The sequence below is a fragment of the Peromyscus eremicus genome, chromosome 10 (genome assembly GCF_949786415.1).
Source record: "Peromyscus eremicus chromosome 10, PerEre_H2_v1, whole genome shotgun sequence".
Lineage (NCBI taxonomy): Eukaryota > Metazoa > Chordata > Mammalia > Rodentia > Cricetidae > Peromyscus > Peromyscus eremicus.
In genome coordinates this window covers 10023624-10045308 of record NC_081426.1, presented here as the reverse complement: position 1 = coordinate 10045308, position 21685 = coordinate 10023624, and the positions used below count along the sequence as shown (strand labels likewise).

The window sequence follows — 21685 nt, the reverse complement described above, 5'->3', positions numbered from 1 at the left end:
GGTCAGTTAGTCCCACGGATAAAGAAATGAGCCCAGACAGGATGATTTCCCTAAGTGGTACCCAAGTCCTACTGTCTGGCAGCCTGCTTGCTTCTCTTTGAACTCATAGTTTCAGTACATTTACATGGTTTATTACTCCAGGAGCATGCCACCAAATCAGTATGAAAACTAGAAACCCAAATGTTTATCATATGCTGTTATCCAGTGACAATAAAACTAAACATTAAAGCATTCTCTCACTGCATCTTATGCTCTTCTACTTTTCCTTAGATATTATGTTTCCTGAGCAATGGGGAAAAATTAGGCAATCTATAAACAGTTTACTCCCAAGGCTAATCTTTTAACCATTAGTACAACTGGGCCTAAAACAGTGCATATATCTATACAACTGTTTTTCTGTATGCATAAAGCTTTAAAATTCTAAGCAAAATCACAACACAAATAAAATACTGTATCAGCTTTTGCCAAGACAGCAACTCTAATTGCTTTTCAGATTTCTGTGGCCCAGGAGAAAGAAGAGCTGTTCTCAACAAGCTGTTCCCTAAAATAGTATTTTTACAATTTGGTGTCTAGCAAGTAGATAGTAGATGAAGCACACCCTGACTACTTCAAGTCCAGGAACACCATTAACAGTTTGCACTGTTTTCTTAGGACACAAATGAAATTACAAAGGAATAGGAAACTCTTAATTTATGTAAGAAAACCCAACAAAAATATCTAGGAATGTTTGGAGAAAATAAAACATTTTGTTGTTTAAGCTAAGTAAGACAGCATAGCTTGTTTCTCGGTGGTTCTCAGAAACAATCCTTAATTATCAAAATGGCTGGGGGACACAACCAATTTCTTTTGGCCATGACTGAGAAAAATAAACAATGGGAGCTATTGGCAGAGGCAGAATTGGAGCCTTAGACAATTACTCCACAACAAACTAAAGGAGATGCCTGCATCTCCAATCAAGAGAACTGGGAAACAGTTCTCAAACACAACACTATTATAGTTTTTACACAAAAGTTGCTTAATCAAAAATCACAGTTTAATTTTCTTGAGATAGTTTAGCAACTCCAACTTCCAAAGAACTTAGCGAGTTAAAAATAGAAAAATCTATGTCTGATAGAATTTTAGAGATCTAAGAGATGCTATTTCAATTAATAGTAACTATGCCTGGGACAATCTACTAAAAGACCAAAAATGTTCACAATTCAAACGCTGTTTCTCCAAGTTCAAATTGAATATTTTAGAAAAAAAACTGTAGGCTATTTTAAAAGGGCCACAGTCTTCAGAAAACCTCCAGCTTCTAAAGAATCCCGCACTATCCAAGGGCTTAAATCAACCATCCTTCTTCTCGCATTGAAATCTGAGGACCTCAATACAAACACAGTCTGACATTGTTAGAATTTATTCCAATAGTATAAATGCAGAAGCAAAACCACCATGTTCTCCACTGTACAAATAATTTTGGGATGAACAGCATTTTAGGAAGTTAATACATCCTTTATTCATTTTTCACCAATAAGAAAGGTTAACTTCCAAGTATTTGTTTCTATTAACTCTCCAGACTTCTGAGAACTCATAATGCCTTCATTTGTATAAAAAGTACCAAATAAAGCTTGGTGGAAAGCTATAGTAGACTGTTCTTCTATATAAAACATTTGTATTATCAGGCCAGTTTATATTCCTATCACAAGTTCTCCCATTATTTTAAGTTGGCTATAATTCATCTCTGAAGAAACAACACATGCACATGTACATTGGTTTCTGTGACGCGCTACTATAAGAAAAACTCTATTACAGAAACTTTTGATGTCTCTTCAGAATTCTGAAACAGCACTTCCAAGAAATGTACCCATTAATATTTATCTCTCTAATATTCTTTGTCAATTTTTTTCTTCAGTAGTCCTTCACAAATGAAGATCATCAATTACACTTAGAAGAAGGGTTCAGTAAGGGAATTTCACCACAGAGATTACAAAGTACAACATGACAGTCGAGCTTCGTCAGACCAATTCTTCATTGTGAGTTCCCCACATATTTACAACTATGACGGACTTGAACTCAGTTCCCACCCCGACCCTCTAGCAACATAGCCCATCCGACCTCCAGCTTTCAGGAGTGTGCTTTAGCCCACACTCCATTGTCACGACTCCTGACTTAACTCATTCCACAATCCCCTGGGTACAAAAATATCTTAGTCACTTCAGTGATAAGCAAGAGGTTTTAGGATCTGAGAAGAACCAGGCCAAAGCTTGACCTTGACAACCAAGCCACCCTTGTGCTCAGCTGAGACCCTTCAGCTATAATTAGCTCAGCAATCTTTGCTGACCACGTGCCATCTTCCCAACAGGAATCACCAACAGTCAAAAAATTCCAACAAATGGGAACGTTGACAGGCCACAGATATTTTTAAGCAATACAGATGAATTTATATGGATTTCCCTGAAATGTGATACTTCAATTTTTAAGACTAAAGGACATTTTTACCTAGCTTAGATAGACAATGGCATATTCACAGTCGTAAAAATACTTCTAGAATCACAGTTTTAAGCATATAAACTAGCCTTGGCTGGCTGGCTATTCAACCTCAGTCTCTTTACCATTTATAAGTCTCCAAACATTAATGGAGACAGTTCTCAGAACTTTTCAAAAAGAAAATTCCAAATGGCATCCATTGACAAACCCAGCAAAAGCCCACAACTGCTGATGCTACTACCTCCGAGTGTGACAGGCAGGAAAGAGGTAGTATTCACTTATTTAGAAAAGTGGGGGCTGCTAGACAAGCAGTTTCACAGGCAGGATACAGCAGCTTGATACGCTTCCGGCTCTAAAAGCATTACCCTACAAGAAAGTACCACTTAGCAGCTGAAGAACACAGATATGCAAAGAAACTTAGGCTGTTATTGGCCCAGTAATTACATATGGAGAACTCACCGCTGTATTAGTATTAAGTGTTTTTATTAACTGGAAACTTCCCACTAAGTTCTTATGGTCTAAGTGGCTGAGGAAGAAGATACCTAGTTTTCTTACAAAAAGTAGTGCTTAGCCTGGCAGTGGTGGTGCACACCTTTAATCTCAGCACTCGGGAGGCAGAGGCAGGCGGAACTACATAAGTTTAAGGCCAGCCTGGTCTACAGAGAGAGTTCCAGGACAGGTTCCAAATCTACACAGAGAAACCCTGTCTCGAAAAACAACAACAACAACAAAAAATTGTGCTTAGATTTGAAGTCCAGTCAAGTGTAGCATCCCTATGTTCCATATCATCCAAGATGTGCATTCTCAATGAATAGTTCGTAACACGCTGATCTCTGATCTACTGAACCCCGAGTATGTACCTTAAGGGAAATCCATATAATTCAATGCATACCATGAGCATTCAAGGAAAAAAATTGTTAACTAAACCTTTAAAATGTAACTTGTATTTACCCCTATAATATCCAAGCTTTATCCTGCCCTGCCTTACCCTTCAGGCCCTGTACAGGTTTAGTATTTTTCTTTTAAATGTACAACTTTCAAGTAACCAGACCTGAATATTAAATCTGGAATATGAAAATCCAGAACTGTCTATCTATATTTCTGTTGCAAGCATGTCAGGTAAGAATGCTATATGAAAAGCCATCATTATTTTATTAGTTACTGGCCACACACTACTTACATTATTTTATTAAAGTTACTAGCTCAGTCAATTAACACAACACCCTATTTCAGGTTCTCAATAGCCCCGAGACATAAGCACTAATACCCAGTGGAGGAGGTGGGGACAGGAGACTGAATCCAATACCTCACCCATGCTAAGCACCGGCTTGATCACTCAACTATACTCCCAGTCCAATATCCAAATTTCTTTGTTGTTGTTTGAGGCTTTTGTTTTTTATTTTCCCCCTGAGACAGAGTTTCTCTGTTTAACAGCCCTGACTGTCCTGGAACTCACTTTGTAGACCAGGCTGGCCTCAAATTTACAAGGATCCACTTGCCTCTGCCTCCTGAGTGCAGGGGGTAAGAGTGTGCATCACCAATATCCAAATTTTACATAGGTTCAGAAAAGTGTCTAAAATCACCTTTCAGTAACAGGAGTCAAATCTAAGTCCATGACCTTTCATCTTTCCCAGTATTTATGCAATTTAGGGTATGTTATAAAAAAACTACCACCAAAAACATAGGATAGGCTCACCTATTTAAAAAGCATGTGGGACATTTTAGGTTGTGGGCATTTGCTGCCTGTGACAAATTTTTTCAGAATATCTAATTTCAAGAAACTGTATTTTCCCCAGGGATATATTATCTTTGTCAACAGGAAATGGTAGTCTACTTGGAGAACAGGCCATTCCTAAAATTTTTTTAATTAATTAATTTTTATTTTATGTGCATTGTTGCTTTGTCTACATGTATGTCCGTGTGAGGGTGCCAGCTCTCCTAGAACTAGAGTTATAGACACTTGTGAGTTGCCATGTGGGTGCTGGGAATTGAACCAGGTCAGTGCTCCTGACCTCTAAGCCATCTCTCCAGCCCCATAAAATCTTTAATTTAAGAAGAAACAAAAGGTGTTGGAAAGGGCAGAAGTTTTCAACAACTCATGTATTTGAGGCTTCCTAGTAGCTCACCTTTGCACCAGATCTAACTGTGATAAGCTGTAAAGTCATGATAAAAGGACCTCTTGAGGCTCTTCCTAAATGTGACAATACATGAAGCCCTAACCTTCATTACCACGTTCCTTATGAAACAGCATAAGCAGAGTTCCAGTGAGCAGAAGGAAACATCAGTAACTTCTGGGAGGATGGGGTCAAAGAACTGAATTGCTTTTAAAAAAACAAACAAACCTGAAAAACAGAATTTTCCAACTTTTACACTTAAAAACTGATGGGTGTAGACAACTCTGAAATTAGCCAATTAGTTTTATCATTCCTAACAGCAGCCAAGGTTAACACATAGAGGGTTCCTACTTAAAATACAAAAATTATACAATGAGAAACAGCATGATAGAGTTAAAAACATTTGGAGTGTCATTTTTTTGGGTAAAATTGCTGTTTAAAAGGAAAACTACTACCCCAAAGAAAAATGGTTAGCAAATAAATCAAATGTGGTGTCTTGGGTTGCATCATGGGAACAGGAATCAGAGTTGAGTTTACGGTTTAGTTAATGCAACTATGTTAATTTCCTAATTTAACTGCGCAACATTTTGAAAAATGTAGAAGTATTTCAAAATAACGGGCTTTTAAAAAGTGGATAAAAAAGAAAAAAGACAGATGTCCACAGGCACTTAGGTATACTTAATTTAGAAATCTGAAGATCGCCTCAACAGCAAAAACTGTAAATGTGCATCAACTCTGCAAGCTATCCTAAAAATACTAACTACATGGAATATCTTGAGTTTAATACTTTTTAAATTCCTAGGAAAAGCGATGTTTGCTTTTCTCTAGCGTATTCTTACAAAATGCTGGCTTTATGGTACTTACGAGACCAGTAAACTTCTAGACTATCTCTGCCTTCCTAATCTTAAGACATTTATTAAGTTAGAAGGTAAGAAGCACCTCTAGCCACATATAAAGCATATCGTGAACTTCAAAACATAATGACAAAGTGACATTTCTGAGCTTAGTGGTGATGGCAGGCAGGCATAAGGGTCCTATCTGTTTCCATAATATTGCAGGCAGTCAGATTCTTTTAATCTAGTATACAAAATTTGAGAAGAGTTAATAAAGTGAGGCACAACTCAGTAGGGCATTTTCATTCCCAGGGTCAAATGATGGACATTACTAGCATAACTAAGAAAAGAAAGAAGGAAAAAAAAAAAGGGTATGTCTACCATTACTGAGAATCACATTAAGTGGTCGCAAACTTTACTAGCTGTGTTAAGCAAGATGGCTGAAGCTATCATACCCTGGGGTCAGGAAGGAAAAAGAGTTACTTACATATCAAAAGGCAAATTCTATAAAGTTAGAAGAAGTTGTTTAAGGCAGCACCAATTGCAACGGGTATACCACACACACTTACACAGCCTAGCTGATAGGTATTTGCTAAACCCTTTCTTTACACACAGAATTTAGATGGTAATTTTCAATGTAAAGAAATCATAATCTTTTAATATTTTTAAAAAGAAAAGACAAAAGCAAACAGCAATGCAGCAAAGTCATTTCTCTGACTGAAATGACCTCCAGTACTACTCCAGAACTACTCCTGATTTCGCAATCCATGAATCTGAGACTCAATCCACGTACACACAGAGTAGAAGTGGAGAACGGTATAGCTTCCTCAGTAGTCTTGGCAAACCAACCCATCTGCCTGCCCCTAGCCTCTGGGTTTCCTTTCTCCATAACGATAACTTATCACAGACCACAAGAAGGGAACAAGAATTAATCAGCAGTCAAAATCTGTTTTAATTACTGCGGTCATTATCCACGAAGTCAGAATACTATTAAACCTGATTTTAGGGGGGCAGAACCCCTGCAGGGCACAGGGGCGTGAAATACACGTACATGAAACACCAACCCAGCAAGCGGCGCAAAGCAGCTCAGATATCAATTTAACCAAAAAGGTTTGGCAAACGGCATCACAAGCGAACATTTACAGTTCCAAACTGCCCACTACTCTGGAGACTACCAGTACCCAAATTCGGACGAATCAGTCAAGAGATAAGAAGCAAAATGTCTTACCTTGCACAAATCTCGACATTTTGGGGTTTTATTAAAAAATAATCTGGTTTATAATTTTCAATGTCTTGGGAGTTGCGTTATAAGGAAGGTCTCTCGTCCTTCCCGGCAACTACCGATGTGCTCTTTCTCCTCCGATGTTTAGCTACTTAAGTATTCGTACAAAAACTATCAAAAACTGGCCTTTTAAAAAAAAAAAAAAATCCAGAAGACGGAAACTTGGTGGGACCGAGTCAGCCTAGGAACTCCTGGCTACTCTGCGATCCCGACACCACTGGGGGCCAGACTGGAGACTCCGGAAAAGGTAAAACCACACGAACTTAAATTTCATCAATGAAGAGGCGGACCTAGAGCGGCTTTTTCACCGCCCCCCACCCCGCCCGGTCTCCACGCCCTCTCGGGCAGGACTGCCGCAGGCCCCCGGCCGCACCCCGCGGCCCCCAGCCAGCCGCCGTCCAGCCGCGAGCTGCAGGCGCCCGGCGCCGCTCGGGAGGCGGGGAGGCCGGCGAAGGGGCAGCGCAACCTTTTCTCCAGCCCATAAATAGCCCGGACTCGGCGGCGGGCGCTGCGAATTCCGCACCCCGGCAGACAGCTGGCCGCGGCCTCCGGGGTCCGGCCTCCCACACGCAGCGGCTCGCCACGGGGGACCCGGGGAGGGGGGACGCCGAGGCCCAGCTCGTCCTTCCCCCGGGGGCCGGCCTCCGGGACCCCCCGGGAGGCCTGGCCCTTCTCGACACGCCCTCGGCCCTCCCGCCCCTCACTCTTCCACGCCCCACGTTCGGCCTCCCGCCACGCCTTTCCCAGCAGGACCCCCCACGGAGGTCGCCCGGAGCCCTCCCGCACGCCCGCCCCTTCGGTGACACCCACCTTCCTCTCCCTCCGGCGGCTCGGAAGTTGGGGGCCCGGGATCGAGTCTCGCAGGCTGCGCGAGGGCGGCTGCGGCGGCCTCCTCTCCGCTCCCGTCACACGCAAGCACCCGGAGCCCGGCGCCAGCGCTCGCAGCCCGTGTCCGCCCGGCCGCCGCCGCCTCCCGACACCGGAGCCCCCACTTTCTGCACACGCCTCCCCTCCCCCTCCGGTCGGAGCAGCCACCCCCATCCCCCCCCCAATGCGGAAATGTCTCTACCGTTCAGAGCGACAGGCGCAGCCGCCAGTCTGGAGCCGAAGTTTGCTCAGGGTCTGGCCAATGAGACGCGCGGAGGTGGCAGAGGGCGGGGCGTGTGGGGCAAGAGGGAGGCGGGCGCACAGGCGAACGCGGGAATCCCTCGCGTGGGAGCTGCGCGGCGGGCGGATCGCGGCCAGGCAGGGCTCTTTGGCAGTGGCTGCTTAATGCAGATGCCGCGAGCGTGTGAGAGGACCGCAGCGTGTAGTTGTGTGTGCACGCCACCCAGATTGGCCCGTTGAGGGAACCCCAGCCGCTGGCTTCTGAGCTCCCCATCACGGCGTCCTCAGTGGCTCCTGACGGCCCTGCCCACCGTTGGTTTGAGGAGAGCTAGGGCGTCCAGAATCAAGAGACCAGATGTGTGTGGCCTACCAGCAGGAAGAGCGACTTAGGGCGTCGAAGGAAGTGCCAAATGAAGGCTCCCCTCACCATAAAGAACCATATTCGCCTTGCCCGGGATCCCATTCCTTTTCTAGGCAATGTGAAAATGGCTTCTTACCCTTCGAGAGATGCTCTCCTGATGATAGATCTTGAAGTCCTCGAATGAAAGATGATCTTAAAAGCCGCACCAGCGAGGGGACTCCCCCAGATGTGCCCAGTCACAGCTAGTCTTGCCAACCCCACAAGCCTGTAAGACTGCCTGTCAGTGAGTGTATCTCTCACTCGGCATTCACACTTTACCCAGCCTGACCAATGATTGTCAGGTCCCTTTCAAGTGCCTCAAACCAAGTACTTCCAGAAAGGTTTGATGCATTATGCAACCAACGTTGTTCAGCCAAGGTAAATGAGAATTTCTAAATCACTCTCTAAGCAAAAGAGCTTTCATTATTCAGTTCATATGGAAATATTATTAACACAGAAAAGGAGAGTGACCAGGTTGCTTATGCGCAACCCAAGACCTTAGTCCCCCAAATATCTCAGCTGAGAAAATAATTTTCTCCAAATAAGTTTCTAAATAACCAATGTCTTTGATTTAATAAAGACATTTGGAGATTGGAGATTTTGCTTAGACTTTCAATTCTCTCTGAACAGTAGAGAAATTGTTCCAGCACTAAATGAGCAAATGAGCTGTGTTTATCGGTCAGCATTAGCACTAAAATAGCACCGAAGGCCTGGGGCTCCTAGTGTAACCCTGAAAAAAAAATGAGTGCAACAAAGAATCTTTAATTTTACCAGGCCTATTATTTATATATATATATATATATATATATATATATATATATATATATATATATATGAATGGCCAGTTATTTTTACTTCCACAGAAGATTAGAGAGAAAAAAAATTGGGCTTTAAATCCAGCAAAACATTTAGTAATTCCTAAGAATGGCATCTTGACTTAGAAGTGATTAAATATTGAGCTAGGACACAAAGAAGGCTGTGCACTTACTAATTCTAAAAAGTCCCCAGAAAGTAAACCACTACTCATCTTAAGTGGTTAAATTTATAGCTAGTCAGGGGTTGGTTCTTGGCCAAGTTGCACTCGAGAAACCACATTTCTAAATACTATTTTCATACAGTGCCTTGCAAATGGAATTTCTTTAGAAAGGGGCTTGAATTTAAATTCCAGATCTTCAGAGACTTTGTAGAGTTTCCCATTCTCTCAGAATGAGGAAAGTAGCTCATTTGACAAATCATGGGATAAGGAAACTAAACAAATCCTGAGGCTCTTCAGGACCATAAAGCAATTGCTTGTCCCCTCTTTACATCCAGCCCCCACCCCCACCCCCACACACACACTCATATCTCTGTTTGATCTTTTTTTTTCTTTTAAGATTTTTTTTTCTTTTAAGTGTATCGAGTGCACCATGTATATGCTTGGTGCCTGTGGATGTCAGAAGAGGGCATGGGATACCCTGGAGCTGGAATCTACAAGGTTATAAGTCACTGTGTGGGTGCCAGGAACTCTGCAGGAAAAAGTGCTCATAACTACTAAGCCATCTCTCTAGACTCTGGCTCCTTTTTTCCCATAGTAGATTACTGTACTATTCCTTAAGGGTGCATAATGTTGATATCTACATTGTTAGAAACCTGCTACATGGTAGTTTTACAGTGTAAACCTTTTTAGAAGCTTGGTAGGAGGGGGAATTTAAAGGAAGATGAAGATGGGAAGCTGGGAAGTAACATATAGGCCCAGAGAGGTCAAGTGAGATAACAAAACAAGCCTGTAAGCTCGTTTTTTCTCTGGTGAGCTATGCTGTTATTCAAGGATCATATAAATTCTGCCTCTAATTTTTTTCAGTCCATCTTTCTACTTCTCCATAGAAAAATGAGAAAAACTCATTTTGGTTTAACTCATCTCATGTTTTGTGAGCAAACTCAGGGCCTCACACATGCTACATAAGAACTCTGCAGAGGGCTGGAGAGATGGATCAGAGGTTAAGCGTACTGACTGTTCTTCAAGAGGTCCTGAGTTCAATTCTCAGCAACCACATGGTGGCTCACAATGAGATCTGGGTGACATCTGGTTCTCTCTTCTGGCATGCAGACATGGAGGCAGAACACTGTATACATAATAAATAAACCTTTAAAAAAGAAAAAAAAAAAAAAAAAAAGAACCCTGTAGATAGCTACAGCCATAGCTTCCAGACAGACACATTCTAATAAAAGCAACAACAAATAATAATGCCTACTCCCTTATTTTTGAGCATAGTTTAGGGTGCCTCTTTAGATTTAGCAGTTATCAGTGTTATGCCCGTGTCATGAGCCCCCACACACACACACACACAAAAGACCATCAGGAGTACCAAGTTCGTATGCAAAAGCAAAGAGCCTTTATTACAAGCTCTAGCTTGGGCTCTCCATCCGTTCTGACACAGCGGTTGGATGAGGGAGAGCCTCGAGCTCAGATGAAGCAGAGTTTTTAAGGAATAAAGGATGGGGGCGGGAGAGGCTGGTAGGGAATTCTGGTTCAGATGGTGGTTGAACTCCTGACTGGGCAGGAGTGAGGTAACAGGAGTTTTGTCAGTGATTGGTACTGGCGTTGCTGCAAGAAAATTGGAGCCTATATACAGATTATGTAAGCTATCCTTAATGTTCTAAAGCATTTAGTACTTGTCTCAATTCTGATTGGTCCCCCTCAGGGTACAGTTTGTGGCTTTCCCTGGTTATTGTAATGGTGAGGCCTAGTCCCAGTACTGTTAGTCTGCAGCCTGTCATGGCTGCACTGATGTTAAGTTAGGCCTCTTCATCAGTGTCTGCTACATGGCAAGTATTCTATACATGTATATTGAGTGATCAATTTAGTGCCATTACATCTTTTAATTCATAGTACGGTTTCCTGGTCTCTACTGTCAACAACAACTAATTAATATTTAGAAGTAATGATTCTAAAGTAATGATTTCTCCTAGAATATGAATGTGTGACAAAGTACAAGAATAAGGCAGCAAATATAACGTCTTGGTGACTTAATAAGTTGTATTAACTACTTACCATGAGGTTGTCTAATAAGGGATGATTTAGGTGGGGTTTTTTCGGGGGGGGTTGATTTGTTTTTTTTGTAATGGGGATTAAACCCACTACCGGCACACGCTAGGCAAGTGCCCCACCATGGAGCTGTATCCTTAGCCCATGGGGTAATTTACAAATTGCTAAAGTATATGATAGGCAATGTGTGTGGTCATTATTTATTTACTTTTATCATTCCTTCCTCATACTCTGTATACTCAAAAAAAAAAAGGGAAAAAAAGATACAGTATAGTTTGAAGAAACATGTTATAAAGAAAAGTTCAATGTCATGCCTGAAGAGTTGAGCCAAGAGTCTAGGCAACAATTAACCACTGGACTACTGCCCACACTCAGTATTGGCTCCCATCTATCCATCTCAGTCTGAGGCCACCCACGGGAAAGAGGAGAGGGGATTGCTGTTAGCAGTTGCTAGTTAATGACTAGATTTAATGGTAAGGTATTTTTTGAATCAAAATATAATTAAACAGAGTTAACGGGAAAATATACCAAATTATATCTATGAGATGAACTATTCATGAATGAGTGGTCTAAAAGTGAATACAGTTTCCAAATACTTGAGGGAAAGAAAGACCTCATTCTTTGCTGTTGCCAAACGCTGTTATTAATGAATCAGGAAGTTTGCTGAGACAAGTTGAGAATTTAAATTGTGACATAGGCTTTCATTTTTTCACAGTTGCTTTTTAAACTATCTAATAGTTCAATAACTTTTATAGCATAACACGAACTTTTATTTCAAATAACTGATGTTAAAAAATAAAACGTGTCACATTACAGATAGTTATCTAACAGGTTGATAAGCCAGTCTTAGCGTTGGTTTTAAGTCATTGGGTCCGTGAAAATCTGAGGACGACTCTTGCTTGTTGACATTTATCAGCAGTTTTCTTCTAGCTCTCCTTTGTGAGTTAGAGAGAGAGGTTCTTACTGTGGCAGCATCTGATACTTTTGTTCTATGCCGAGCTGAACATGTTAGTGAGAAACTGTATCTCTGTCATGGGTACCAACCTGTAGCTCTAGACTCCTTTTGATTTTAGAGGCAGAGGATTCATTCCCTTTAGTGCACAGGCCAGGGATAAACATAAAGAAATACTGTATGTGTTTCCAGGGTTTTTAATTAAACATAGATTGTTATGTGAACATAGTTTAGAAACATTTCTTAAAGCTCACTAAGAAATAGCGCATTTCTTACTAAACTAAGAAAGAATAAATATTATTCTGGTTTAATAAAGTGATTTGAATGTATTATTCTTACTGACTTTGAAATCCACAAAAAGAAATGCTATGAAGTAGACAAGTGTGCAGTTTAATTCTGTTTTTTTTCTTTCAACCACATTAGAGATTCCCTGTTGTGCATCCCATCAAACAACTTATGTGACTTGATGGTTTTCCACACATTTCCACCTCTTGTCTAACTCATTAAATGCCCTGTGAGTGCACCAGTGGGAAGTATAAAATAAAGAACGTCTGTTTCCTAACTTAGAGAGTTTAAGACTTTTATACCCACCTCACTAACTAGATATTAAAGAGATCATCTTTGGATAAGGCTTAAATAATTGGGCAATTATGTCATTAAATAAGATTTATTATTAGGAAATAAAAAGTAACTTTTCCCTCTCTAGAAGGAAAAGGAAGAGAGTTGTCAAATTTAGATGAAAGATCATAGGAAAAGTACTAAGTTCTGCTGCTGCTATAAATTGAATTTTATTTCAATATGAGGATAAACCTCTTTTGAAAAACAAATCCAAGCAGAGTAGTACCCAGAATGCCCACAAAAGGAGCAGTGCCCTGATGCTCTGTCTTTCTTTACTCCAGCCTTGACCATTGAAGAAACCATTTTTGTCTTGTGATGATTATTTCTATATCTCTAAATGCTTATATTATGTTATATTTCTTTCATGAATTATATTTCTGAATTATATATTTTAGACTATATGTTTAGAGTTCCTAACATAATAGAGAGGAACTTATATCCCCAACTCATCTTTTTTCCATTTTTTAAAAAAAAATTCTCTAGAGTTATACTCCTAAGCCTTTACCTCATTATAGCACAAAGACAAAATGCTGCTTATATGAACTTCTGGGATAACCCAGAGGAAATTTGAACGTGTGCTTTAGACTTGGTAAAAAATTATTTGCCTTTTAAATATATAAAATTATTAAAATAACAATGAAAATTATTAGAGGAAATGTTAAATATTTAATCCATATAATAAGAGATAAATCTTTTTAAAATATTTAAATGATAAATTTGGACTTCTCTACCTAAATTTAATCTTTCTGAATCATATTTTTAAACATTTTTTTAAGGTGAATATGTGTGTCTGTGTATGTGTGTGTGTGTGTGTTTGGAGGTCAAAAGACAAAAAAGCTGATTCCTTCTATGTGGGTTTCAAGAATGTAGGTGTTGGTAGCAGGTGCTTTATCTACTCATCCATTTTTCCAGACCCTGAATCATATTTTATGTTTCAGAAGCTACATTTAGTTTATGCTCAAGATTTTCAAATGACAGTTCTTTCAAATTCTTGATAGTCATTGTAATCCCTAAAGATATCCAGTTTCTCCTAATCTCTGGAATTTATGGATATTACCATTTGTGGTAATGGGAATTTTGCAAATGTGATTTAAGATTTTCAGATGGAGAAGGTACCTTGGATTGTCTGGGCGGATCCTAAATATAGTCACAAGTTTCTCCTAAAATGTAGTCAGAGGAATACTGAAGAGAAAAGAAGAAAACAATGTCATACAGTCACAAGCCAAAGAAGAGGATCTGAGGGTACCGTCCATCGCAGAAGGGAGAGCATGGTGGTGGAGAAGTAAGGCTGCTCTCTTACATCCTTAGCAGATTAGGAAGCAAGGATGGGACAAGAAGCAGGGCCAGCGATAAATATCAGGGCCCACCCCCATTGGCTCACTTCCTCTGACGAGGTTCCACTCACCAATAATTCCACCTCCTCCCACAACAGCACCAACTACAGCCAGTCTTTCTTTGGACTGCCAGCCTTCCAATAATGACACAGAGACTTTTGACTAATTATGAAAGCTTGACCTTAGTTTAGGCTTGTTCCCAACTTGCTCTTAAAACTTAGATTAACGTGTTTATACTAATCTACATTCTTCCACATGGCTCAATATCTGTCCTCAACACCATACATCCAACATCCTCCACGTCTGGCTGGTGAATCTTCCGCCTTTCAGATTCTTCCCGCAGTTCCTCTCTCTCCCTGGAAGTCTCACCTATCCTCTATCTGACTAGCTATTGACCATTCAGCTCTTTATTAAACCAATCAGAAGGTGCTTTAGGCAAGTGAGGAAGGACAGAGACATATCTTACAAAAAGATTTTCCAAACAACCAACAGCTGGGACCAGGTATTCCAACATGAGCCTGTGAGGGACAGTTCATATATGAATCATAATATTCTGATATGCTCATGGCCATGTCACACTGCAAAATGCAGTCAGTCTAACGTCAAAGGTCCCTTTGAAAGTAGTCATGCAGTCCTAACCCTTCTGAAAAGTCTAAATTAGTTTTCTGAGACTCAAGGCAAACTCTGACCTGTTTTTAAAAAATAGTTACATGCTTCCAACATACAATGACACAAAATAATCATTCCCATTCCAAAAAGGAGAAATTAGGACAATGGCAAGAAAGTATTTATTGGAAAAAAGAATGAAATCAGGTTAAACATCTAACCCAGTAGCTCCGTGCTGAACATCTTCAGCTCTTCACAGCATTGTCTGTGCTCCAAAGGCTTAGTTAGCCCCTTCCCTGCAGTCTCTTCAGTTCCTGCAGATTTCCTCAGACTTCTGGCTTTCTAATAGCCTGGACTCTCTATTGCAATGTAAGCTTCACCTTCATAGCTGCAAGCACAGTCCATTTGGAAACTGCGGTCAATCTGATTCTGCTACACATTACCTAACCTCAGCAGCTTTCTGGAACCTTGAAGTAATTCTCTGTGACACTCTCTTACAGTCTGGATTTTCCTCCACAGTCTCCAGAAGTAGGCAGCACTTCTAAATCACACCTAGAGAAACTCATTCTAGACTGGTGAGAGAGTTGATGTATGGTGTTCTAAGCGGCCGTTTCCTGATAATGTGTGTGTAGGAAACAGGTACAGGTGCCATTTATGTGAAGGCCCACAGAGGTTTCCTAGTGAGATCTGAGCTTGCTTTACCCAGTAGGGCTTCATTAGAGGGTGGCTTGACTATGTGCATGGTTACCATGTCTGTCTGCACTTGGCTGTGCTAGGGGGAGGGCCTTTGCTCCACCCCTTGGCATTCCTATAAAAAGCCCTTTAGAAGAGACAGAAGGGGCCGGTAGATATTTATCTAGGCCCTCCTGAAGCTGGCCTGTGTTTCTGTTTGTCTTCTCTCCCCTCTATCTTTCTATCTAAATATTTCTCATCCCTCTCCTCAAGAGTACCCTGGGGAAAAAGTGGGAGCGGGTCTTCCACACATTCATGAGAAATTTTAGAAAATAGGAAGGAAAAAAGTTTGTAAAAGTAGTTTCTTTTGAAGTCATTTAAATATATATAAAGATTGAAAATACATTCAGAACTGGGGGTAGTGGTATACGCCTTTAATCCCAGTACTTGGGAGTCAGAGGCAGGCAGATCTCAGTGAGTTCAAGACCATCCTGGTCTACAGAGTGAGTTTTAGGACAGCCAGGACTGTTACACAAAGAAATCCTGTCTCAAAAAAATCCAAAAGAAAATACATTCAGAGTCTAACAGCTTTTGTAGCAGTTGTTGACAAATGTATTATTGAGGGGTGTGGCTGTATTTTAGTGAACAGTTGCTTCCCTTACATGCTTGAAGCCCTGGATTCAATTTCCACCACCTCAAAAAAATAAATATAAACACAACAATGGAATTGAGTGTGATAAGACAAGTTGATTTTTAATCCAATTGAGCTGTTTTATAGAAAGCTATTTTTAATTTGTAAAATGTGCATGTATCAGTCAGACCAAATCTATGCTGGATAGTATTGAAAGGGCATATCAGCTGCAAATACTCGTAAGTATCTGCTGTTTGTCAAGTTAGAAGTTCTGAGCCACGCAGACTGTACCAAGCTGGCACTGGTGTGCAGAGCACAGCCTAAGAGCTGTTCTGTGTCTGGATGTCTGATCAGAAACCAGCTCCTGAGTACATTGCTGTTCACTTTGAGGACAAGGCCTGAGGAACTACCGGATATTTTCATTATCCACTCCACTTGTGCAGACCTCTCTTCAGCCATCCAGAAACCTCTGGTAAAGGTTGCTAGCCATTGACAACAACTAGTTCAGGTGTTCCTAACTTGTCTGCCCAAGAGTCTAAAAAAATTCATTCCTGTGCTTCATAGCTCTAAGCCATTTCAAAAGACAATGAGAAGATTCTAGTCTTACCCTTCCCACCGCTGCTGAACAGCTAGGTGGAAGGGGAGACTAATGCGGAGGAGTAGTGCTGAGGTCAGGCCATTCTCAGTTACTTATACGTAGCCAGAGACTCACAGAAAAAACAGCAGATGTCAACACGCTGCTGAAGCTCTAGCTTTGCAGATTTGTACAGTAACACACTTCAAACTGAGGCCATTCAAACAAAGAACGCCAAAGAGTCAGTCTTTCAGCTGTTTGATTCATAAACCTTTTTAACACAGAGCAGCATGGGTGATCAGACAAAGCCCTAAGTGCAGTGATAGGATAATGGAAGAAAAGAGAATCGAAACAAAACCTTACATTTGCATGTGTGTGTAAAATTACAATCTATCCTTTCTTACTCTAAAAAGAACGTGAGGCCAAGGTGGGTATAGCCCTTGCTAAGTTCATTGCTTAATAAAGATATAGTGTAGTTTTTTCTGTAGTAGAAATTCTATTTAGGCATTGTCAACTAAACTTTTTGTTGTCTTTAGGCAATCATGTTAATGATCCCTGTTATTCTTTAAATGACCTTTTCGTTAGTGTAGTGAACCCAGGTGATACTCTAGTTTCTGGTTTCAGAAATGTAAGAAGTAAACAAAACTTCATGCTATAGTTGGTAGACCATATCTATCTTTATATCCCCGAAGTAATTGATAATGCCTGGCATGCAAGAGGCACATACACAAAAAAAAATATTGCTCAGTGAGTTATCGAGAGAGATTGTGTGTGTGTGTGTGTGTGTGTGTGTGTGTGTGTGTGTGTGTGCTCAAAGACTGTAACCTAAGGGGACTACTTGCTGCTGCTTCCCTGCCTGCGGCTGCTGCCTCTTGCTGCTGCTGCACACTGTGGGAAATGAAACACTAGAAACCAGCACTTAAAGGGCACCTCCTTGGCTGCTTATGATTTCTGTCTAGGTAGAGCAAAAGAACCCTCGGACAGCTGGTTGGTGGCACGCTCTCTACTTCTGAGCAGTATGACTTTGGGATGTGAAAACCACAGGGGTGGCCTTTTTTTTTATTTGACTAATTATATGCAACAGAAATGATGTTTAATGAATCCTAAGCATTGGCCTTAAGAAGCTTTTAAGAAATAATAATAATAATAATAATAATAGTAAAAAGCAGCAGCCTTTCAGCTTTCAGCATTGACTGCTTGCTGCTTTACTACTCAAAGAATGACATTCTGACTTGTGGGAAATAACAGGCCTTATGAAGAAAGATGGTTTGTCCAGCTGCTATTCCTTAGACCAGTGGTTCTCAACCTTTCTAAGGCTGTGACCCTTTAGATTTTTTTTTTTTTTTTTTTTTTTTTTTTTGGTTTTTCGAGACAGGGTTTCTCTGTGTAGCTTTGCGCCTCTCCTGGAACTCACGTGGTAGCCCAGGCTGGCCTCGAACTCACAGAGATCCGCCTGGCTCTGCCTCACGAGTGCTGGGATTAAAGGCGTGCGCCACCACCGCCCGGCGGCTGTGACCCTTTAATACAACAGTTCCTCATGGTGTGGTGACCCCCAACCATAAAAATATTTTGTTGTTATTTCAAAACTGTAATTTTTGCTACTGTTATGTATCATAATGTAAATATCTGATATGTGACCCCAAGGATCACAACCCACAGGTTGAGAACTGCTGCCTTAGACCAAACAGTATAAATTTCTGAACATATATCACAATCTATTTCAGTCAAACGTCATGAGTGACCCAGGTAAGTCCAACAGAAGAATTACACAGCAAAGCTACATTTATTGCAGTGCATTGTTACCTTGTGGAGTATAGCTAATATACCATAATTGTGGCATCAAAGAAGAAAGCAAACCATAATCATTTACTTTTTTGCTGAGCCCTAGAACTCCCCAATCTTTCCACACAACGACTGTATTTTTCAGTCCACATATTTATCTCCTCTCAATTCTATTCTTTAAACCCTTCTGAGGAAGAGATTGCCTTTTATCATTTTTCTTGTCAAATTGGTACCCTTTACTTCAAGATCTACTTTTCAGGGGAGTAGCTTTTGAGATTCCTAAATGGAATAAGGTAGTTTTTGATTTAAAAATATGGTTTTACACATAATTTAAAACATGTTGCTTTTAAAAAGCTAAAAGAGACAAAAAAGTCCTTTGATTTAAGCAATGTTCTCTTAGGTAGAACATTAGCAAAGTGGTGTAGGCCCCGCTATTTTTCAAGGAATTTGATTTATTAGAAATTCCTACTTCCTTACTATACCAAATCGTCTTGATCTTCCAATTCTCTATCCTGCCAGCTTTTTCTATATTTAAATAGCACCGGGTAGAGCAGCAGTGGGCAGACAAGGCTGGCGTTGGTTGTCCCTTCTTGTAAGGGAAATGCTCAGTGAGCACATCTCTCCTGGACTGGAGAGCAGGGAACACAGGATGCCGACTGGGGCTTTTAACAGCTCTAACAGTTTGTTTTCTCACTGCCTTTCCTTGGTGTTCTAACGATGGGGGTTGGAGTACTGGTTCCAATTGTTCGACCTCCGTGGACTAGAAATTCTTAGTCCCTTTCTGTACTCAGTTTGTCTTACTACTAGTTCTGGAGTAGTGGGATAAGAGTTAAATCTGATCCGTTAGATAGATGTCCAAAAAGTAGAGAACAGAAAATTTCAAGAAGTAGAAATTAATGGTACATGAAAATATGTTTTCAGATAAAATGTCTTGTGAAACTCTAACCTGGAAAAATAAAACTATTTTCCTTTCATATTCCTATAAAATTTCAGAGTACAATTTTACGCACTCACTGAAAAAAAAATTGTTGAGACCTGCTATGATCTGCACCATACCAAGCCCCTAGTAGACCTGTGATTGATTATAATAGTGAAACTGACACGGAAGTCATTTACCCGAGGGAGAGTGACAGACTATGAATGAATGAATGAATGAATGAATGAAGTAAGAGTTAGCTAAGTAGTTAAAGACTAGATGAAAGTCTGTGAAGGAAAGAGAGAGTGCCTTGGTTTAGAATAAAAGAATACTAAAATAGCCACTCGGGGGCTGGGATGAAGCTGAGTTGGTAAATTGGCTGAATGCCGGACTAGTACGCAGGAAGCCCTAGGTTTGATCCCCAGCTCTCGAATATTATTAAGGACCAGCCTTAATAATCTTCCCAGGGCCCAGAAGAGAAGCTACAAATGGCGAGAATTATTTTCAGGAAATGAATCTAAGTACACCGAGCTCTTTGTCCATCTACTTTATTCCTCTGGGATAAAATCCTGTCTACACAGCTTCTATTCTGCTCTCATGCCTCGCTCCTTTCTTGCCTGGTTTCTCTCTACCTTTATCTGCTGCTTGAATTCTTATAGGGTCATAAATGCAGACAAGAGTTTTCCTCAGGCAGTGACCATCAGGCTTTCTTTTACAACCCAAAAGTGGAGTGGTAAGGAGGAGGTCAACTAAAAAGCTAAAATCGGTTAATGTATCAGAAAAAGGGAATTTATGTGCTCAAACTACATTCCTAGAGGTGATTAGGTAAATGTTAGGAGTCTATAATATTAGTATAAATACCACTAAGGCTGTATAAGAAAGGAGGGTCTGAGCTTAATTTGCCGTAATTCAGGAGACTGTTTGGCCTTGGATGCTTGATAGGTATTTCAGATAAAATACACTGTTGTGAGTTTTTGGAAGCATACATAGCATAAAAAAATCATTGCAGGAATCGGCTAATATATATACAAAAGCTAAAATATCATCAAGACTTCTTAAGCTATGGCTTGACCTTCGGAAAAGTCCTTGACCTTTCCAAGTAGTAGTTTTCGTGATAGTAGCTGAATTCCATTACATTTTCCTGTAGCTTGCAGCACCCAGGTCCTTATAAAGCCAGAAGTAAGTTCAAGGCCATCCTTGGGTTCATGAGACTTCATATAAATAAATAAATAAATAAATAAATAAATAAATAAATAAATAAATAAATAAATAAATACTTCTTCAAAGAATGAAAATACAGCTCAGTGGTAGAGTTCAGAGTTCAATCCCAGCACCAGAGGTGGTCTGTCTAGAGGTAGTATTTACATCACTACTTGCTTGGGGCTGAAATCCAGCCTGTGTGTGGTCTCAAAACGATAACTTTTCCTGATTCACATAGAACTGCTGTGAGAGTTAACGTGAACATCCTGAATATTTCCAATATAACCTACAGGAAGAAAGCTATGTATCCATGTATCATAAAAACCTGAGGAGAAAGTACACCAGACAGAGTAGTAAACATAGAGGCTTTGAGATAGAAAGAGCATGGTGTATGCGAGATGATAGAGGTGAACTAAGGAAGGTATAAGTGGAGAATAGCAAAAGGTAAGTGATGAACTTGGAAATGTAGGCAGACACCAGAAACAGGGCTGGTTGTTGGGGGATTTTATTCTAAATGCGGTGGGAAGCAATCATCACTTAAACAAGAGACTGGAAGTTTTGAAGGTGGAAATTACAGGAATGGATGAACTGAATGAGAAGAGTAATGAGATATGAAGGAGGAGAGAGAAGAACTGTTAGGGAGCCTTGTGTTGAAATGGTAAAGGCTGTGGGAGATCCAGATTTAGAAAGACTTCTATTTTGGTTAGTTTGAGTTTGAAGTGCCTGGGAGACATTCAAAGGGATGTCAGGAGATATTTAAAGATGTGAGTTTGGAACTCAGAAAGAGAATCTAGCTTATTGATACAATTTGGGAATTGCCAACAGATGGTTTGAAAGGATGAGAACGAATAAGATCACAGAGAGAGAAGACAGAGAGGAGAAAAGAGTACAGAAACTCTGTGTAGATGTCACAAGGAGAAAGAGGAAGGGTTAAGAGCCAGAGGAACAGGGCATCTGCTGTGAAATTGCACCTTGTGGAACTCCAGGGAAGCCGCCATATGGAGTCTAAACAACATGGCTGCCTGAACAAGACCTGAGCTAGGATGATCCCAACAGATATGCTAATGTGAAAGGCAGCAATCTCCTGGGACACTAACCCAAGACAAAGAACTGCAGGCATGAGTTCTGAGATGGGGAGAAACAGTCTTCCCTAAGGAGGAGTCTCCCTATTGG

General features: G+C 40.7%; 1 protein-coding gene across 2 annotated transcripts in view; it reads right to left on the bottom strand.

The window, feature by feature from the left end:
* The window catches only part of Ugp2 (UDP-glucose pyrophosphorylase 2), a 65954-nt gene extending 58255 nt beyond the window's left edge, over window positions 1–7699 (bottom strand). Inside the window, exon 1 of one of the 2 annotated variants that reach the window (XM_059275375.1) lies at window positions 7506–7699. Coding sequence is in view for 1 of the 2 variants with exons in the window: in XM_059275374.1 (XP_059131357.1) it covers window positions 6642–6660 (19 nt within the window). In the remaining variant the exon portion in view is untranslated. Of the gene's footprint in view, window positions 1–6641; window positions 6788–7505 lie in introns of those variants that run through there. The other variant, XM_059275374.1, reaches the window with a different exon arrangement.
* Window positions 7700–21685: the final 13986 nt, after the last annotated feature.